General features: G+C 41.2%; 2 protein-coding genes across 2 annotated transcripts in view; both read left to right on the top strand.

Annotated features, from left to right (window-relative positions):
* The first annotated feature begins 806 nt into the window (after positions 1-806).
* Positions 807-10,913, top strand: api5 (apoptosis inhibitor 5). The gene is made up of 14 exons (XM_080736795.1): positions 807-1,106; positions 2,506-2,667; positions 2,827-2,920; positions 3,256-3,321; positions 3,598-3,749; positions 4,469-4,675; positions 5,915-6,019; positions 6,162-6,251; positions 6,899-7,080; positions 7,723-7,816; positions 8,280-8,336; positions 8,583-8,662; positions 9,396-9,532; positions 10,674-10,913. The coding sequence occupies exons 1-14, from the start codon at positions 1,032-1,034 to the stop codon at positions 10,751-10,753; spliced, it is 1,581 nt and encodes a 526-aa protein (XP_080592921.1). The 5' UTR covers positions 807-1,031; the 3' UTR covers positions 10,754-10,913.
* Positions 10,914-12,486: 1,573 nt separating this feature from the next.
* The window catches only part of hsd17b12a (hydroxysteroid (17-beta) dehydrogenase 12a), a gene marked incomplete at both ends in the record, with an annotated part of 8,284 nt that continues 3,244 nt past the window's right edge, over positions 12,487-17,526 (top strand). The window contains 2 exons of the mRNA XM_080737200.1: positions 12,487-12,504; positions 13,054-13,145. Of these exons, the coding sequence (XP_080593326.1) occupies positions 12,487-12,504; positions 13,054-13,145 (110 nt within the window). The remainder of the gene's footprint in view (positions 12,505-13,053; positions 13,146-17,526) is intronic.

Here is a 17,526-nt window from a genome sequence, read left to right as displayed (position 1 = left end):
AATGCAAGGGGAGTAGGCTGATACCATAGACTGTATAGGCTGATACTGGGGGGGGGGGGGGGGGGGAGCACTATCATTGTTTACATATATTAGAGAAAAGAAAAGATGAGTGTTAAAATGTTTTCATTTACTGCTTTCTATTGTTTCGATTTTTGTATTTTGGTTTCAGTAATCAACTAATCAATAATCATTCATTAACCATAATGTCATTATGTAATTAATATATGCCATGATGCCAGGTTGAAAGTGGTTTATGTATGTTACTGTAAATCAATCAATAAGATAGAGCATTCATTGCAGTGGAAGTGGTTTCCGGGCTCCACTACAAAATTCCCATTTGTTTTCCCCATAGACTTTTACAAAAATATTTATAACAATTATGTTAAGCCTAGAACCAAGCCATCCAGGTTTCCAGTGAACATATTTTAATATTTAATTATTTGATATACTACATTTAATAAATACCCTTTGTTCATTTCATAGAAACAAAGGTTTCATGTTCATGATTCACTGTCATCCTGGATGGCTTGGTTCTAGGCCTAACATTATTATAATTATTTTCATGAAAGTCTATGAGGAAATGAACGGGAGATTTTTTCATAGGGTTGGATCTTTTTTTTTTTTAAACCAGTAAACCACGCCCACTGCGATTCGGGCGTCTCAAACGTGACGTCATCACTGTGCGTCCTATTGTAGTTTTATGAACGCCCATGGCGCGGTTCATGAATTGTGCGCATGCGCCATTGTAGTCATTCGAGTCCTTTCCTTCCGGCGTAGAGCAGCATTTTCTGCTTTGCAAACGAAACGTTGCGGGAACGGAGCGGATCGACTGCGGGCTTTCATTCACAGCTTTCTGGAAATTTCCTCTTCCCCGCTCCCCCGTTCTAAGGAGCACATTTCGGGTTATTATCACAGCACCGCTTGCTTTACAAGCATCCGAAGAAGGCGAGTGGAGATTAGAAGAAGAGAGATCTGCGGATTTCGTCGAGCGGCGGTTCTTGTGATCCGGACAGGCCAGGCACGGCACGCAGATGGCGGTCACTGTGGAGGATCTGTACCGTAGCTACGGGGTTCTGGCCGACGCTCCTAAGGACAACCTCAGCCAGGTGATTCAACAACACACTGCAGCAGCCAGACCGCTGACCGAGCCAGCATGCTGGCTTTTACTGGGCTTTAGAGAACGACATGTATGAGCTGACTGGCGGAGCCTCCGCCGGTTGTTTGTATTTCCATCCGTTCGTGAGTCGTCTCCTCGGACAAGCTAGCTAATGCTAAGCTAACTGTTTAGAGCACTGTTGGTTCCCAAACAATGGGTCGGGGACCCATTTGTGGGTCACGGACCAATTTATACGGGTCACGACATGCGTAAAATTTTTCCTACATTCAAGAATATATTTTACATTTTTCAATAATTATTTTTGTAATAATTGTGTACATTTTAAAACGAACAAATCAAATAAATTCGATAAACAAATGCAGTGAAAATAGCCACGTGACGCGTTGTGAGCTTGCACATCTGCTAATTTCACTATAGCGCTCAGTCCCCAAAACGTTCGGGAACGACTGGTTTAGAGCAGAATGACAAAGGCTGCGTCGTCAATGGACAATGGTGTCAGCGTCTTTTATTCCAATTTAGAATACTTTATTGATTTCCGCCTGGGGTATTATTCTTATGGGGGTTACCACAGCTGTGTTAATTCATTGAGCAATACATGATACTTATAAGTGCTCCATACGCATCATGGCCAGGGCCGCAAAACCGCGTCGTTTGTGTATACTACTATGTAGCGTGGTACTTAATTAGCTTGACAACAAACAATTATCTTACCCCTTCCTACTGAATGTATGGCAGGTAAAATGAATGTAAATGCTTCTTTGTGACCTCATGTTGTTATCCTTGGTGTCTTCTTCAAGCATCGTCAATGCCGGACAAAGGTGTACTATATAATGATTATTATGTGCCAGAGTCGATCACACAAGATTTACAGAAACATACATATCTTGATTTCTGATTAGACATTTTTTTTCTATTGCTTGTTTTAACAGCTCAGTCTGGATCAAACAATGCCCGACTTTATTCCAGGTGGTAATGTTTTGATAATCAGGGTTCTGATAACTGGTGATAAATGTTGCTATTTTGATTTACTGCTACTTAATCATCTGTCTGTCTGAATGAATGTGCACGTGTTGATTCATTGGAAGTTAAATAATTAAGAAAAGTGGTGGTACTTATTTGCAACCCCAAAGGAACATGTGTAATGTAATGGCACTCAAACTTTGAAATTTGAAGGTCTTCCCTTAACTTTGACAGTGTACAAATCCATTTGGTTCCATTTGTACACTGTCAAAAGTTTCTGACTTGTACGGGTCAATTTAGACCTAGAGTCCCTGAAATCCACGTTGAGAACCACTAGACTAGAGCATGGCATTCTTTCTCATTTCAATCAAAATACCATCAAAGATGTTAATACAATCCCTATTCCTTACTCTGTTCATATTTTGCAGCATAAAGATGCATACCAGGTCATTCTGGATGGTGTGAAGGGAGGCCCCAAGGAGAAGCGTCTGGCAGCTCAGTTCATTCCCAAATTCTTCAGCAGCTTCCCGGAGCTGGCAGATGCCGCCATAAACGCTCAGCTTGACCTCTGTGAAGATGAAGATGTGTCCGTAAGTTTTTTTTTTTCTTTTCTCTTTTTTTTTGGGTCATTAACAATCACCAAGGTGTCTTAAAATTGAGTTATTCCATGTTGTGTAGAGGAAATACAGGAATAAATACACAATATTTAACCATTTTAAAAACTCTTCCCTGTTCCCATCTGGATACAGATTAGACGACAGGCAATCAAGGAGCTCCCTCGATTTGCAACAGGCGAGAACATCCTCAGGGTGGCAGACATCCTCACCCAGCTCCTACAGACAGGTATCGGAAGTTTTCTGTTCGTCTTGTTTGTCGTCAGGACCGTTGCACAGCACACCTGAGAACGCTTTACGCCAACGCTTCAGGCAGACAACCTGATAAAGAGTACAAACTGCATGAAACATACTTCTGATGGACCAACTTTTAAAGAACCAACCAATATCGAACACATCTCCCATATCACTTACCATTGTGTTCTGCGTTGTGAGAACTTCCCTTTAGGTGCTGGAAAGACGGAAGCATCTTTTTACTTTGGCTGGCTCCTACTTTGCTTTATATTTATATGTACAGTACAGTATATATTAAACTGACGTTTTCCATTTTCTTTGTGCTTCCAGATGACGTTCCAGAGTTCAACCAAGTCAACACGGCTCTCCTCTCCATCTTCAAGGTTGACGCCAAGGGTGAGAGTTTTCAAAATGTTCTCTTGCAGTGCAACCAAACTGAACTGTTCTCTACTAGTCCAGTGTAAAGTTAGGTTTAGGGGGGGTCAGACTAAGAGCTACCTTGAGTGCTCAATCAGTGATTCTTTAGCAAGGACTTGTACTTGATTTAAGTCACTTAAATTGATATCCGTAAGAAATATTTTAAATGTTAAAAGTGTATTTTAGTGTTCTGAAATGTATCTGATCATTGAAAAGACTTGTCATTTATTGTCTCTTTGTTGGTTGTTTTTCTAGGCACTCTGGAAGGTATGTTCTCTCAGATCCTGCAGGGTGAGGATATTGTCAGGGAGAGAGCCATCAAGTTCCTCTCTCTCAAACTGAAGACCCTGCCAGAGGAAGTCATGACCAAGGAGGTGGAGGACTACGTCTTTGCTGAAACCAAGAAGGTGAACCCTCACCTGTGTACAACTGGGCCACTAAATGTGTGGCATCACTGTTACTCAGATGTGGGATATTAATACGGCAACCTTCTTTCAGCCCCATGGAAATATACATATTCTCAGAGAATCTGCATAATACCTGGATTAGTTTACCTTACGTCAGTTTGGCAAATGGTATCCAAAAATCCCTCTTATTTTTGACGAATAGGAAAAAGAAAAGAAAATGCTGAATTCATGACAAGTGCTATTGCATCTACAGTATGTATGTCACAGGTTTGGATGCTAGCTCAGCACATGTTATCCCTCCCCAATACCCTTTCTTTCCCATATCTTCTCACTGACCTGGTTAAGTACAGTTGATATCCTTCAAGAGAATTTGTCTCTGGCGAGTTTAAGACATTTTTAATAATTGTCTTGTACATTCTTGCACAACGAGTAAAACAATATGGATCTATTAATCCTAATCATTGAAAGATCTGGACAATCCCCGAAAGTAAAGACATTTTGGACACTTTTTCAGATGACTACTTATGGGGTAGGACTTTATGGCTAGGGCTAAATTTAGCAGTGTTAAGGGTAGGTAAATGTATTTAACAACAACCACTTAAGACCTATGTAATTTGTCGTACGACGAATAGCGGAACTTCTGTGAGCTTTTCGATCAGCTGTTTTTGAAAACGTTGATGATCCTCATCTACAACAATACAAATCTGTGTGTCCCTCAGGTCCTGGACGATGTGACCGGGGAGGAGTTTGTGCTGTTGATGCGGGTGGTGTGTGGTCTGCGAGCGCTGCAGTCCGTCGCCGGTCGACAGCAGCTGGTAGAGCTGGTAGTGGAGCAGGCCTTCCTGGAGCAGGCACTAAACCCTGCAGACCCCGACACAGTGGACAGACTGTTACAGTGTACGCGCCAGGCCCTGCCACTGTTCTCTGTGAGTGACACACATTATATTTCTACTACAATGTAAAGTCTAGTTCAGACCAAAGACGTGGGATTGGACTAAACTGGTTTAGAGCTTATTCTGATACTTTGTAATAACAATGAAGCATTAGAATGGTGAAGATTCGAACCATTGTTTGAGTGTACAACTTAATGTTGCAATGTAATAATAATGAAGCATTAGAATGGTGAAGATTCGAACCATTGTTTGAGTGTACAACTTAATGTTGCAATATGTTAAACTCCCCAGATTTGGTCAAATAATATTCTGGGTCCTTGTGTGTAAATGCAGTGTAGACACACAACAGAGCTCCTTTTATAGAAGTTTCTCTGCATAAATCGGGATGTATATGTAAAAAATGATGTGGGAGTTGAATACATTAAAATGTATTCGCACATTTTGGAGAGAAATAGGACGTGGCACAGTAAGTACATCAGTGTGAAGCTGAAAATGTGCATGTCTACTGAAAGCTGGTGAACAGTGTAGAAACTACTTTTTGTCATTCGATATTTAAGGTTTGGATTACGGACTTAACGCTGCTCTATGTAACTTTCCTCTTATAACCCGGATTTGTACCTCTACCTAAAGTGCTGACATTTTTTACCATTGAGCGAGCCTGCCTGCTTGCTCGGGATAAATTGAATTTGGCCAACAGGTCAAACTTGTTTGTCTTAGGGGAGACATGACCTTATCTAAGTGTCTCAATAGAAGAGCAGGGAGACATAAGTTATACTGTATTGACATACTCTACCAAAGTGACTGCTTCAATTCCCATCATGGTTGATATTTTATTTTAGTTGTCTGTTGGTCAGATCCCGTCTGTACAAACTTTCACATGCTGCCACAATACAAAAGCATTGATGGAATTCCTTTGAGTTTTGAGAAAGCACATCACTAAACTACAAATCGAAAGGCCCGCACAGCTTCTGTTAAGCAGCTATGACTGAAACAACTGAGTTCAATTGCTACTGCTGAGGGGCTTACTATACGTGTTATTACTTAACACTTGGCATCACTGTTTGGCACGTTTTCTTAACAAGCAGCGGTGGATTTCCCATCATCTTTAATAATCTGTACCGAATCAATAGTATTATGTACTTTTAATTTGTGTGCGTATTTGCGTAATGTGTTTATCTTCTTTGACTGCTCAAAAAAATTATTTTGTTACTTGTGTGTCCTTGTACATTTATCATTTGTTGCATTTCTTTTCCTCTTTCTCCCACTCTCCAGAAAAATGTTCATTCCACGCGATTTGTGACGTACTTCTGTGAGCAAGTCCTACCCAACCTCACTTCTCTGACCAGCCCTGTAGCTGAGCTCGACATTCAGCTGGAGGTCAGTGCTTTATTCCAGGTCCCAAGTGGACAATTCAGTTTTTTAGCAAGGAATGGAAGACATTATCACATAACCAGCATACTTTTTTTTTTTTTTTTTTTTTTTACAAATCAAACTATTTATTTGTCTGTTATGTGTGTAGGTGCTGAAACTGTTGGCAGAGATGAGTCCCTTCTGTGGAGACATGGAGAAATTGGAAGCCAATCTGAACCAGATTTTTAAGACATTGCTGGTAGGAATGCGCACATTTTGTCATTCACGCATGCCATGTACTAAAGTTTTTCTTACCGTGTATTTGTTGATCACGGATGCATTTTCAGTGACATCATTAACCACTCAACACTCTTGAAGTCCAAATGATATTTTTGTGACCTATTTCCTAATGATGTGGGCTGTGTGCGCTATTCAGTCTCAGCCAAACGTCCTGTCAAGATGCCACAATTTCTGTCTACTCACTCTGCGTCTCATTGGTGGGCTATGGACAGTTCAGACACCTGGCTACCAATGACATCATCCATGGGGATTCCAAGCTAATAGATGATACATCCTTTCTCTTCTTGGAAAGTTATCCTGCTGAAATGGAAGCCTTTGTTCTTCCATTAATAAATGACAAAAGAATTGTTTGTCATTTTGTGGATACGGTAGTTCAGAAACCTGCCTACCTGTGACCTCCTCACTGGCAGGCAGGCCCACCTCTGAGACACGGAGTACACAGAAATGGTGCCATCTTATGATGAGCATTGGTGAGGCCCAGTAACAAGTTTTCCAAGTGGGCCCTGATGCAGAGAACCACTGTATTCACCACGAGTAGCTCCAGCGTTGAGGTTTTCCATCTCCTTTTATTTTCATCTAATCTCGTTATCCATCTTATCTTTCTAGGAATTCATGCCTCTGCCTCCAGAAGAAGGGGAGAACGGTGAGAACGCTGGGAGCGAGGAGCCCAAGCTTCAGTTCAGTTACGTAGAATGTCTCCTGTATGGTTTCCACCAGCTGGGCAAGAAACTGCCTGACTTCCTCCTAGACAAGGTGGATGCTGAGCGCCTCAAAGACTTCAAGATCAGGTGAGAATGCTTGGTTACGGCCCGTTGGGGAAAAAAAAAATCAAACCTCGGTTCGAAGTGGAGCGGTGAATTTGAGCAGTCCCAGGTAAATATATATATATATATAATTGAACTCAAGTGTCCATGGCATGAGTAATCAATTTGAAAAAAGTCAACTCAATCTGAGTTCCCAGAGGTAATTTCTTCCGCCACTAGGTGGCGAAAACAGTTCAAACTCAACCAGATAGTTGTGGGACACTGGACACACATTGTTGTGGGACACTGGACACACATTGCTGCTCATAGCGGAGCTGTGCTTCACACCGCTCCAAAAACAATGTTTCCTGACGATCAACACAATCTTAGTAGAATCCTAGATGAATGCATCTCTCTTCATTGCCTTACCGCATTGGACTGAATGTGGAAGTGGATGTTTACATATGCTCAAAGCATCATGGGAAACTGAGTTCCTGCACAACTCGGGCTACAGGAGATCGTGATTTAATATAAAACATGAATAGACCAATTGACGGACATACTCTTCAGTGGCACTGAACCTGAATTTTTGGAAATATTAATATACTTGTGTAGATCGTCTATTTTGGCTATTCATACTACAACATGTAAGGCTTAAGTGGTTAATGTAGTTCTGTGCTCCAACAGGTTACAGTACTTTGCCAGAGGTTTGCAGGTTTACATCAGACAGCTCCGAGTGGCCCTGCAGGGCAAGACTGGAGATGCACTCAAGACAGATGAGGTAGGATCAGAACTGTGTGATGGGACTTCTATGTGTTACCCTAATATCTCTGAAACAAATGCCCAATGTTCACTGCATTTCCATATTGTGTACCTTTCGCTAAATGTCCTTGATAACACAATTCAACTATGTCTCTGTGGGCTGTAATGTATTTGTTTCTTTTACATCCAAAGCTACTATTGAGTAATTATTATAGTTTATTGTATAATTAACATATTAAAACCAGGAAAGGATCTGTCATTTTAGATCTTGGCCCTGCGAGAAGTGAGAACTACTCATTTAGAATCCACTTTTAGAATGTAGACCCAGGTCTTTGTGGGTTCAAGTTAAATGTTCAAATAGAAACTTTAATCAAGTCCCAAGTTTTTAATCAATATGGAGACCCCCAAAGGAGTGGAGGGTTAGTTCCATGTTGTATTCTGTTCATCTGATCATGGCTAACTTCTCCTTTATTTGTTTTCAGAATAAGATCAAAGTGGTGGCACTGAAGATCACCAATAACATCAACATTCTCATCAAGGTACTGTCTTTTATTTTTAATTTGTTTGTCACACATACACGCACGCACGCGCGCGCGTATATGTGTGTATGATGATACTACTTCAGAGATAGATACTGCAAACACGTACAGTAGTATGACTTGTCCTATGGGTGGTCCTCTGGTTGACTTTGACAACATTGTAAACTACTTAAGCCTCAAATGCTTGATTTTGTTTAACTTCTCATCAGCTCTCAACCACAGCCTTATAACTTATTTTCCCTCCAGGACTTGTTCCACAACCCTCCATCATACAAGAGCACTGTCACCCTGTCATGGAAACCAGTCCAAAAGGCAGAGCCTGTGGCGTAAGTCTGCTTTCACCTACACTCACAAAGCTTCTCATATCCTCTACACAAGTGGTTTTCAAACGTTTTTTTTTTTTTTTTTTTGCAAACGGGCAAGTCAAAATCTCAAGACACCTGTGTGAAAATGGCAGATCTACTATTTTTGGCATGCCCAAATAGGGACACCAGATTGTTGAGATTATAGAATTTGCTTCTGTATTGAGTGCACACAAAGTACTGATATAGTAGATGAGTAACTCTTTGGAAAAGATCTGGGGCTGGAGAAACATCCATGTCTTTTAGTGGGAAGAAACCAACTTCAACACAGGTGGAACATGCACATTCTGTAAATGCCCCAGTTGATCAGCACTGGTATTCAAACCCAGGTCCTTCTTGTTGTGGGGCGGCCATAGCTGAATGGTTAGGGAGCCTGCCTGGAGAACCAGTTCCCCTGGTTGTCCCTGGTTTGATTCCCGGCCAGGATAGCAATGTCGATGTGTGTCCCTGAGCAAGACTCTTAACCCCTAATTGCTCACTGCAGCTGGGTTGGGCTGTAAAATACTGAATTTCCCCTGTGGGAGGAGTAGGTAACTATTATTATTTGTGAGCCACCATGCTGCCCTGTTAAGCCTAATTTATACTGTACAAGCCAAGCCCAGGGTTCATGGCTTGACCCACACAGCACAAAAAAGAAGGTTTTGTCAATTGGTTGTTTAGAGGTTGACCTTTCGATCCTTGACTCTTCTGTGCTCAGACCTAAGAGGCAGTCGGCAGAGGAGATGGGGACGGGTGCAACAGGGAAGAAGCAAATCTCGCCTCTGCCCAGGAGAGACGCCAGACAGATCTACAACCCTCCCAGCGGGAAATACAGCGCCACCATCGGAACCTATGGTGAGCGAGGGGGGAGACCAGGGAGTTCTCTTGGCTGAAGCTGTTGGATGAATGTTAATTCATTTGGTGTCAAAGCTACGGTCACAACACAGTATACAATTAAAGATCGAATCCTATTTGAAGGAATGGCGAGAGAGAGGGTCATGGCAATATTGTGTGACGAGAACAATGCTGTCAGATTATTTTTATCATTATTTACACAAGTATTAGTAACGGGGTTCCCACGGTCATGAAATTCCTGGAAATATTTTGAAATTAGAAAAATATTTTTCCAGTACTGGAAAAGTTTTGGAATTGATCAAGGGTCCTGGAACGTCCTGGATAAAATAGCTATGCATTGTCTTTGGTTATTGATTTTGTTAATACCTCTGAAATGACAAATTAAACATTGGCCAAATTGTCAAATATTAGAGGCATAAATTGTGAAAATGGCAGATCTACATGCTCACAACGCCTCGCAACGCAACGCGAGGTGTTGTGAGCATGTAGCGCATGTATTTTCACAGCATGTAGAGCATGTAGCGCATGTATTTTCACAATAAAACTGTGTTATACAAAATTCCTCTACTCTTAGTGCTCGTCAGGGTGCTGGGGTCCCCAGTTCAAATATGATTATTTCGGGGGTCACGGCCTGAAAAGGTTGAGAACCACTGGCATACACTACCTGTCTTTGGGCATTGCGCATCGGAGTAAGCAACTCGATATTGAGCTGAATTATTGTTATATAGTCCTGGAAATCGGGTTAAATATTCTGGAAAGGTTTTGGAAATTAATTGGTAAAGATGTGTGGGAACCCTGTAGTAAACTTTGTTTAGCACAAAGCTGTTTAACCACTATATATACTGCTCAAAGAAATTAAGGGACCAAAAATGTCCCCTTAATTTATTTGAGTATAGTATATTGTAGTACTGCTCAAAGAAGGGAACATTTTGGTCCCTTAATTTCTTTGAGCACTGTAATTGACGAGAGTCAATCCCATAGAAGTCTACTAGGCCTCTCCTTTTTCCTCTAGCGTTGTGATGTGTTGTGAGATTGTAGGTCTGCTATTTTGACCAAATATTTTCCCCAGACAAGGGTTAAACAAGACAAGTGGTTAAAACATATTATTATACTGATGCTGATGTGTGTGATGTGATTCCAGAACAACGTGGAGGATTCAGAGGCGGCCGGGGTCGAGGTTTTGGAGGCAGGGGCAACCGGAGTCGAGGACGGATCTACTGAGAGACACTCAAAAGAACATGCTCGTTGAACTGCAGCTCATCACCATCCTCGTTGTTCTGAGGGCTCCCCTTTCACACTCTTCACCTCCCTTTTAAACTCGTCCACTTTTTACTTCTTACTTTCCTTGCCGTTGTCTTTCAACATACATTTATTCAGGAAGCCCCCCCCCCCCTACACACACACACACGCACAGTCGCACACACACTTTGTACAAATCCAAATTCTTCAAAGTCTGGACTTGAACTTTTTCTACCTGCCCTTTTCACCCTCCCTTCCCACCCCTCCCCTCTCCATTCTACTCAGCCACGGTAATAGTTTGAAGAAACAGTTTTTGTTTTGTTTTCTTATAATTATTTTTTATTGTCTTTTTTGTGGAACAAAATGACTGACAAGTCGTACCTGCGTGATTTGTGTTTTCCCACAATTTGTTGTAGAAAGAAAAAAAAAAACTTTTCCTTGGCGACGTGTCAACGAATGCGTTCTTTGTACCTTTTTATTTAATCCGAAGTTGAAAGGGTTTTTTGATTATCAATGTTTTTAGAGCTTTGATTGGTTATCAGCTGACTTGATACTTTGTATGAGTCGGATAATGTTTCCATTTGACTTTTTATCATAAACGTACAACTTGTAATGTAAAGCTCCAGCTTTGGTCCTCTCTTTGTCATGTAGTGTTTGGTAAAGTGATTCGGCGGTAGTTTAGCTACTCCGAGTCAGATTAGCCGAAATGTTCTCCAGATATGCCTGCTGTTCATTTCCATTAACACCGAGATTCAGAGATTCAGACCTTAGACCAGGGGTTTTCAAAGTGGGTGCCGGGGCACCCTGGGGTGCCGTGACGACAGTCCAGAGGTGCCGTGAGATCATTTGATAATATTTGGAATTCATTTGGACACATATTTAATATCATATTAAACTTGAAGTACAGCTGTATTTTCTGTCATTTCACATCAAAATGGCCATGATCTCAACTTTTCCTCACTAAAGATAATCGCTAAAATATGCCATAAATATAAGGTGCTGGGAGTGAAAGTTAAATGAATATAATGTAGGGGTGCCTCGGATGAAAAAATATATATTTATAGGGGTGCCCTGAGCCAAACTAGTTTGGGAACCCCTGCCTTAGACAATATAAATTCTGGTAAAACTACATGGACATTGTAGCATAAAATTTAGCAACAGATTTTGCTTCTGATAAGTCCATCATTATTTTAAGCAGATCTTTAAAGAAGACAGTTCAGTCAAATGTGATTGTTAGCTAAATTGGCTCTATAAGTCTCAGATGTCTATGGTGATGAAGCATTTCTACTACTGTGTAAGTGCTGCAGATGAGATCTCAGGTGGTCTTGCAAGTCTTCTGTGTATTTTTCAAACTCCCTAAAAGGGGACCAATGTGTTGGTCCCTCACTGCGCCACTAGGGTGTGCTACATTCACATTCTCCTGAACCCTATTTAACAACGTGGAATATGTGATCACATCCGCAAGAGGAAAATTAATCCCAACTAATAAAATACGTTGGTGCAAAATAGTTAATGGTTTAAGCAGACATTTGGAATGTGTATGATTGGACATAAGACCAGGAAAAGCAATATGCTTGTCCTGTTAAAACTGCTTAACTACACGAATACTCTTTAACACATTAACAAGGATGTTCATGGAACCCAGAGGTTTTGTAGCTCACATTGGTTCTTTGTCAGAGCATTAAGTAAGAACATTGTCATGGGGTAAGGCACTGATGACTCCACAGGAGCAAGTGAGTAGCTTTGTAGTTTTGAAAACCACTCTTGCAGGTTGAACTATAGACCAGGCAGGTATAATTTACAATGGCTTAGTTACAAAAAAGTATTGTTGATGGTCAATACAAAATGAATCTAATTGTGTTCCCAGCTCCATCTGGGATTAATTTCGCGTATGGTAAACACCAGCACATTTGCTGTTGATGTACAAGTGCTTTTTAGGTAATCATCTAGGGACTTAAAGATGAAAATAACGAATATCAAGTGTTAATGCTTTCCAATAACTAGACTGCACTCTGTTGAGGTGATCAAGTTTAATATCCCTACTATGAAGTCCTGCACCACCCCTCCATTAAACTCAATGGATTTTTAGGGTTTACACTATAAAGTGTTACTCTATAAAGCTGGAAGGGAACAATAGTGTTTTGCCTATGGCAACAACACTATCACTTTGACTTGAATTTCGGGGTGAGCACAAAAGATACCTAAGTATACCCAACAACCTTTGTGTCTAACTTGTTTTTGTTTTCTGACGCCTAATGTATGCTTTGTTGTATAACATGCAGTCTGTTCCACCTGTTACACCCTCAGGGGTGTTGGGGGACGATAAGCCCCCTGCCTCAAATACCTGCTGTTGCCATAGGGTCTCTGAGGAAAGGTAAGAATCTAATACTTTGATTGATACAGCTTGGATATGTATATTATTGTATTTGTATCTTTCTGCCTGCCTGTCTGTCTGTTTCTATAACTAATCACATGGCTAGAAGCTGGAAGGCTGGCCTGGCTATACCTTCCTGCCTGTCACAAGGCAAGACAAGTTGAGTTGTGTAGCAATAACAAGGCAACTCAAAACATTAATACTGTGGTTCTCAAAGTGGGGTCCCCAGCTAAATGTTGTAATACAGCATCACAATAACAATCTCCGAATGATGTATAACAGAAACATTTGAAAATTGTGTTAACAGTCTGGCCACGCGAGACTAGACTCAGTCCCACAGATAAATATTGTGAAAATAGCCGCAACGGCTCTCACTTCAAGCTTGTACATAAGAATATTGGTTGAGCAATAATTATGGCATTAATCTAAAGCCATGTCTATTTGTATAGGATATTGTTTATTGTTATTTTGACAGTACTAAACGAATATTTCTCCAAACTTTGAGACCATACCAATAAATATTTGATCTATGGTTATGATCAAATATAATTCGCAATGTAACCTACAAATAGTCTACTAGGCAACAATATAGGCTGTTATATTTAAATATAGGAGAAATAGGCTGATTGCAAAAATATAACCTGCAGTGGAACTGTATTATCATTTATCAATGACCAAATGTATCGTCAAATAAAATAGGAAACAATATGTGATTACCATTACCAAACTCTCGCCGCTAGATGGTACTACATCTGCTACTTCTCTAAGTTCTCTCCCAAATCAACCTGTTCTATTTTTATTCACCAGCTAAACAACAAGTCACTTAAAGCTTTGAGGATGTCGTTTTGTCTTTTTTTTGTGCTGTTGTTGGCCTGGGTTTAAGGGACTCTATCATGCTGCTATGTGAAGTATATACAGTATTTAATTATTTATTAATTACCCAATATTTTACCTTCCCCTGACCCAGCCAAACTAAATGGCTTGTAGGCACTAAGTGTGGTCAGGACGGATTTAAAAAGTAACACAATAATATATTGTTTTAGAACAGGATGTAGCCTATTTGGTGATGTGTGGTGTGTGTGTGTGTGTGTGTGTGTGTGTGTGTGTGTGTGTGTGTGTGTGTGTGTGTGTGTGTGTGTGTGTGTGTGTGTGTGTGTGTGTGTGTGTGTGTGTGTGTGTGTTGATTGAATGGTTTACATTGCACATTTCTCTCACCTTAGCCTACTTCATTCTTTCATCGATTCACCCATTCAATATTAATCCACTTTTTCATAATTTAACTCGTCATTGGCCAGCTTTCTGTTCTTTCTAACTCTGACTGTTGTTTCACTTTCACTGTCAATGCAGTTGTGGCTGAATGAAATAATCAATACATTTATTTGTGGACATAATAGGCTACACAAAGATCTGCAATTCTCTGCTTCGAGCCGCAGGGGGCGATGTGCTACACCCAAAACCTTAAGCTCTCTTCATGCACGCGCGTGCGTGCAGAGAGAGAGAGAGAGAGAGAGAGAGAGAGAGAGAGAGAGAGCGAGAGCGAGAGACACGGTATTGCTGAAAATAATGAAGTGGAGGATGAGTGGGTGGTAGTCTAACAGTGGCAGAGGAAAGGGAAAGAGAGAGAGAGAGAGAGATAGATGGTGAACGATAGTACTTTTATACAGTGTCAAAGGATCCGTGTTAGAATTCAAATAAAGGTGAATCAATAATAGCACATGGTTGTCCTCGCTGTATTAGGGACCTGTAGCGCCATGGGACGACAGTCCGGACATAGGCTACACAGTGCCGCGCAACGTTGTTAGCTTGTATAGCTTGTTTTTTTGGCAAGGCCAGCAACATCCTCGTGTGATGGAATATAAATTATTAAGCTTGAAACCTGATCATGTGACTATAAGCTGCAGTCAGAAGAAAGCACACTATGCTCACAGATGCACGGCAAATGGGCACCTGTCCATGATGATGACATGCCACTGAGGACACCAGGCTTTGTTGCTGCACTGGTGTCTAAGCGACACTTTTTCCGCGGTGCTGAAAACATGCCAAACGTTTATTCCTTTATTCTCTAGTCTACATACGTGGACATATTATTCTAATAATATTCATGGGACTCTGATCGTGGTGTTGAAAGTAAGATTTATAGAAAGTACTACTAATTATAGAAAGCAACACGGCCATCATGCACTTGCTTTTTTCTCTTCCGTGGTGCTGAAAATAAAAATCCCCCCCAAATCAAGATGTCAAAATCCCCTCACACACTGACACTGACACCTATGCACTGAATGTATTAAAAACAGATAGAAATATCAGCCACAAGGACCTTCCTTAAGACCTTGGCGTATACCAAATGTATCCACAAATATAACTTACAGCAGGGGTCTTCAACAGGGGGTCCGGGACCCCTAGGGGGTCATCAGAGTCACTACAGTGGGTCCTCAAAATCTTTGTGTGATAGAAACTTTTTTCCCTTTATTTTATATATTAACCACTTGAACCCCAGCGCGTCCATATTCTGAGAACTTTAGCCAAAAATAGCAGATCTACAAGCGCTCAACTAGGCGTTGTGAGCTTGTAGATCGGCTATTTTCGGCAAAGAGCTTTGATGTAGAGAGGAAAAAGAGCAGACTAAGTACAGAGTGAAAGGTCAAGTTTATTAAAAACTTGCATGATGATGCATTTTGCATCATCATGCTGCATCATATGATGCAAAAAGCATCACTAGCACAGCTGAAATACTAAAATATCTCAAAACACAGATTGAACACAAAGAATAACTCAGGATTGTGTTGATTGTGTCCCAAACAACAATAAAATAAGATCTGGTTGTACCAGAGGTGAAGTGGCCCTTTAAGTATTGACGGTTAAGTGGTTAAATATCTGAAAACACAAACTGACATGAATCCAACATACACTGATGATTGTGCTGTCAAACGATGAAACTTTATGAGGTTGTGGGGGTCCCTGCTTCATGTCTCTCTCAAATAAGGGGTCCTTGGCCTGAAAACGTTGAAGACCCCTGACTTACAGATTTGTCTCAGATGATCCGAATGTGTGGCGCCATCCATCCAGGCCCTTTCAATGAAATGGATGGTGGAGCTGTCCGTGGTGCTGAAACGACGGTGCAGCGAGTACACCATATACAGTAGATAGACTGTACACTACTCCTCCGTAGTTTCAGCACCACGGACAGCTCTGGGGGTTTGACCAAATTATTACCAAGCGTTTAGATCAGGGGTGAGGGGTCTTCAACGTTTTCAGGCCAGGGACCCCTTAGTTGAGAGACAGATGAAGCAGGGACCCCCGACAACACATTGGTAGCTAAACGGACCTGAGTTACAACTAGGCCTACTTGGACCGCTTTTCCTGTCAGATGGTACACCAAATCTCTTTGCCAAAAATATCAGATCTACAAGCTCACAGTCAGGGGAATGTTACCCCGGAATAGACATGGGGGTTCAAGTGGTTACACACATAATTTGGACATACTGTTTCTGTTGAATGAAAATTTGATTCTCGTTTTGTATTGTCATTTTATTGCATTTCCTCTCAACTCCAGTCTCTGTTAGCTTTTTTGTTTTTGGCAGTCCCTGGACAAACAACTAGACTAAAAACTATTTGTGGTGTGTTCTTCGCCATATTGTGTTCTATTTCAACAGAAAGAATATAAGGTAGTCTCATATTTCGACGCCTCCCTACCTGTTCCAACCAGACAGTGTAGCCTACCAAAGGCAACAGACGCTTTCCAACGCTATACTGTACCTTGCCGGCGTCAGTGCGGTGGAGAGATACGTTTTCGGCGAACTAATATACAGGCAATGGGCTATATGCTAATTGCAGGCATGTTTAGGCTCAATTAAAGCAACATAGGGGCTCAATTAAGTGCCACAACGTCCTCCGATGGCCCTTGCAGTAGGCAGTGTATCTGGCACAAATGAAAAGAATATATTCTAATGAGTCAAAATCCATTCATTGTGAAAATGTGACTTTTTCTTCCCTTTCATTAAAAAAAGAAATAACAGAAGTACCACCGGCGCCCCCTCGTATACAAACGCTAGGAATAGTAACAACGCCGGGAGGCTTGCTTGGCTAAATATAGCATTAACGTGTCAACTAGGAAGGGGTGCTGCATGTAGAAGTGGCTTCTACACGTGTGCCCCTGTGAATGTACAGAGATCGCTATAAATATCACGCACGCGCGCATACACACGCACCCACACAAACACACACAGCCTACTGTCAGTAATGGTTAGTTAGCCTATATATAGCCAACTGGTCACATGTAGCAACCCGTATCCATTTTATTTATGGTGGAACGAGACTTTCCCTTCTTTTCAGTTTTTTTTATAAGCCACATCACTCCCCCGTTACGTAATCTAAGCATGTG

This window comes from Nannobrachium achirus (assembly GCF_963921795.1).
Source record: "Nannobrachium achirus genome assembly, chromosome: 11".
NCBI classification, from domain to species: domain Eukaryota; kingdom Metazoa; phylum Chordata; class Actinopteri; order Myctophiformes; family Myctophidae; genus Nannobrachium; species Nannobrachium achirus.
This window is presented reverse-complemented; position numbering and strand designations above follow the sequence as displayed.